This window comes from Quercus lobata, chromosome 6, assembly GCF_001633185.2.
Source record: "Quercus lobata isolate SW786 chromosome 6, ValleyOak3.0 Primary Assembly, whole genome shotgun sequence".
Lineage (NCBI taxonomy): Eukaryota > Viridiplantae > Streptophyta > Magnoliopsida > Fagales > Fagaceae > Quercus > Quercus lobata.
The window spans coordinates 18,924,495-18,928,736 of record NC_044909.1 but is presented as its reverse complement, the minus strand read 5'-3'; the positions used below and the strand labels follow the sequence as shown (position 1 = coordinate 18,928,736).

Here is a 4,242-nt window from a genome sequence, read left to right as displayed (position 1 = left end):
GAGGAAGGACTCCTCCTCGGTCAGGCAAGGCCGAGGACAAAGGGAATGGTCTGCCATTGAGAGTGATACTCCGGACCATTCCATGGAATATGATAAGTATTAAAAAAGAACAGGACAAAGGAAGAAGTGGAAATATCTAAGAGAAAGCTGCTACTATAGCATTAAATGCTCTGCAACTAACTGAACCAAGCTTTTCAGCCTTACAACCACTTCCAAAGACTTTGGGGAAGGGTTGATGGAACAAGTATCAGTACTATCAATCTAAATCTAAATCTACACGTGGATGATGAAAATGAGAGGAAGATAGTATAAAATGGAGGAGAAGGGAAAAAGAGAAGAGGAACAAATTTAGAGACCAGACTTGTAACAAAGTCCTAAGAACGGCATTTAAGAATCAACCTCATCGGGTAAAATTCGAGGACATCTTTCCCTAGAAAACTTATGTTGTCTTTCTTTCTTTATCACCAAAACCTATTGGTCGACCATCTAATTCGCTAAGGTCCAAGTTTTCAACCCATTCTCTATATAAATTCATTGTATTGGGCTCGTTGGACTAAGACTTCATACATTTTGGGCTTGGGCCCCAAATTGTGACCCTACAGATCCTAAAACACTTTTTGGTACTATTTATGGATCTCACTATTCTATTTCAGCTAGTTTTTACCTTTATTTAAAGTACTTTCAACAAAAAGTTTTCAATATCAATTTTCAGTTTCAATAAAAAGTTTTCAATTTCAGCTAAATAAATTGTTTCTAAACGGACTCGAAGATGGGAAAATTATTATATTGGGTAACTGGGTATAAACTATTTATATAAATAGGTAATAAATTGCCAAGTATAGAACTGTATACCCAATACATTTTAAGATCTGATTCAAAGCCTGCACAACTTAGACTATAATTTGGAAGTCTCCCACAATATTGCCAAATAAATAAGTTGAGGTTTCTAATACCTCATGACATCTATGAGTAATTTTGATCAAAACTCTTAATTAGCATTTTGTGGGTCACCCCAAAGGGTTTTCTTATGGAAAATGAAAAATTGTTAGGACTTATAAAAACAATTTCTATTTTTTTTCTCTCACCTCTTTTCTTCTAACCCCCCCCCCCCCCCCCCCAAAAAAAGAAAAAAACTTTTTTTCTTTTCTTTCCCTTGTCTCCTTTGACTCAACATAATTCTTGACCTATTAGTCCATGTATTATACAGTAAGAGGTAAATTTTACACATGCAACTCTAAAATTACTCACATAAGTTCATATAAAATTGTATAAATTAAAATTATTATTATTGTAACTATATAAATTTACACAATTACTATTCACATTCACATTTATTTTTCTAATATTTGTTTATTATATAAACAAAAAAGAGAGATAGATAATTTGAGAGAGTAAAAAAAAATTGATAAAAATAAATATTTTAATAAAATATATAATATAAAATAAATAATCTAACATTAACTATTTTAAAAAATATAAAAATTATATGATTACGCTAAAATATATAAAAAATTTTAGAATAAATATTCCAATAAAAACTAATTACACCTGGCTTTCTTAGGTGTCCCAATATGATTACGCTAAAATATATAAAAAATTTTAGAATAAATATTCCAATAAAAACTAATTACACCTGGCTTTCTTAGGTGTCCCAAAAAAAAAAAAAAAACACCCCGGATGGATTGATTTAAAATTTGAAAACATAAAAAAAATGGGGGACTGTGGCACGAAATTACCAGTCGAAGCCACCGCCCTGCCTACTCCTCTCTGGTATCTCTCTCTCTTTCTCTCGTTTCTCTTATTCAGTCACACCGATTGACGGCAGAAGGGCTGTTCCGATTACCACCCGTGATCTTCACACCGATTGACCTAGTCGATTTCGAAGAAGATGATGAAATTCTCTCTGCAATCCAAAAAGCCCTCTTCTTCTGTAAAACCTAAACCCATTATCAAACCCTCCGAAGATTCCAAGCAAGTTCAATTCATTACCGAATTCGACGCCTCTTCCAAAACCACCCAACCCAAAAGACCCATTCCAGTAATCGCTCCCATCGAGAACGAATGGAGACCTCACAAACGCATGAAGAATCTCGAACTCCCGATCTCCTCTTCCGCCGCCGCCGCCGCGCAGCCACTCTCCTTCGAGGCCGCGGCACCTGACACCCTCGATGACAAGACTGCCATATCCTACGGCCTCACTATCCGCAACAACAAAACCCCAAAATCCGAATCCAATGGCGGCGGCGTCCACGAACAAGAACTGCCGCCTCCGCCTCCGCCTCCGCCTCGCTCGGGTGTGGAGAACATGATGCTACAGAAGCTGAGGGATGATTTGCAGAGGTTACCTGAAGATAATGGTTTTCAAGAGTTTGATGATACGCCGGTTGAGGGTTTCGGCAAGGCTTTGCTCGCCGGATACGGATGGAAAGAAGGGAGAGGGATTGGGAAGAACGCTAAAGAGGATGTTGAAATTGTTGTACAGAAGAGACACACTGGGAAGCACGGGTTAGGGTTTGTCGAGAAGGTGGACGAGCCATTTAGGTTTTCTGTTGGGAAAATTGTTAGAGTAATTGCAGGGAGAGATGTGGGTTTGAAGGGTCGAATCGTTAAGGTCTTGGAGAGTAAGTCTGAGGTTGTTTTGGAGCTCTCTAAGAGTGAAGAGAAAGTGCAAGTTCGACTCGAACATCTTGCTGAATTGGGGTCTAAAGAAGAGGAGATTTGCTTGAAAAAATTGAGAGAAGCAGCATCAAATTCGAAAAAGAGGAAGATGGAGACAACCACAACGACAACGACAAAGACCGCTAGCATTAAGGCTTCTTGGCTTAAGAGTCACATTCGGGTTAGGATAATTAGCAAGGATTTGAAAGGGGGAAGATTGTACTTGAAGAAAGGGGAGGTTGTGGATGTAGTTGGACCGAGAATGTGTGATGTATCGATGGATGAGAGTAGGGAGTTAATCCAAGGTGTGTCACAAGACTTTCTTGAGACTGCACTGCCTCGCCGTGGGGGACCTGTTTTGGTTTTGTATGGTAAGCATGAGGGTGTGTTTGGAAGTCTTGTTAGCAAGGATTTGGAACAAGAAACTGCTGTGGTTCAGGATGGCAATAACCATGACTATGTAAATGTGCGGCTTGATCAAATTGCTGAGTATATCGGGGATCCCACCTACCTCGGATATTGATATGTTATTAGTTCAAACAATTTTCGTTATCAAAATCCTATTCCTGTTGAAGGTAATGGTTTACTGATCAGTTGCAACAATCTAGTTAATTTAGTTGCTCTGTGTTATTGTGGCCTGTACTAAGAAAATTTTAACGTTTTCTCCACCAGGGAAATCCAAGGATGAAGCGATGATTGATTATATCACCAAGGTTAAACAGTTGCTGGAAGAAGCTGCCGCATCTGCTTGATATCTTGTTGATGTCTGTGTTCAAATGTTTAAATTGAATGGAAAATAATGTTCTGTAGTTTTCAAACTGGTAATGAGTTATTTCTGAATGGTGTGAATGAATCAGGTTTATCAGGTACTTCTACTAGATGTGGTTATGGCAATTGTACTCGTACTAAGTATGTTTCTTTTGATTATAAATTATGTCTAGTCAAATCCTTGAAACCCACTACAGTTCCTGCTTTAACAAAGCTTTGGTTTAGCTCGAGCTGTTTTGTTTCTGCTTGAATTTATATAAGTGAGTGGGCTGTTCAGGTTGGGCAGCATAGACCTCTCAGATCATTAGACTACAGTAGTCTTCTTCACTCCCACTTTGCTCTGTCCCTCAAGTTGAATATTCCAGGACGGCCTGCAAATCAGATATAAAAGGCCATGACTTTTTTTATAACGCAACATGAGTACAAAGACTAACAATGAGTTAATATGAGCGTACAATTTGGCTCAGGTACTTACTGGTGTTCACTGGTCCATAGAGAATAAGCTTGTTTTCGTTTGTCGTATTCTCTGGCAGGGTCTTGGCTTTCTCTGCATGCTCTTCAAATTCCTCCTGCAATAACCCCATTGTGATCAGATTAGTGCAGTTTGATGCATGAATGCCAAGAGATTAATGAAACAGAAGTCCACCCTTTAACAATAATAGGCATAATGGAACTAAATTCCAGACAAAAGAAAAATGTTTACCAAACCAATTCCTCCATCTTGATGTAGCCAACCACACTTTTGGACATTATCCACAGAACCCCAAAACATAAAAGATTAAAGTCCAAAGTTCCATAGGCAATTTCATAATGCAG

General features: G+C 38.3%; 1 protein-coding gene across 1 annotated transcript; it reads left to right on the top strand.

The window, feature by feature from the left end:
- The first annotated feature begins 1,714 nt into the window (after positions 1 to 1,714).
- On the top strand, positions 1,715 to 3,617 carry LOC115994531 (protein MOS2-like). The gene is made up of 2 exons (XM_031118730.1): positions 1,715 to 3,233; positions 3,331 to 3,617. Exon 1 carries the CDS (start codon positions 1,889 to 1,891, stop codon positions 3,179 to 3,181), a length of 1,293 nt encoding a protein of 430 aa, XP_030974590.1. The 5' UTR covers positions 1,715 to 1,888; the 3' UTR covers positions 3,182 to 3,233; positions 3,331 to 3,617.
- Positions 3,618 to 4,242: the final 625 nt, after the last annotated feature.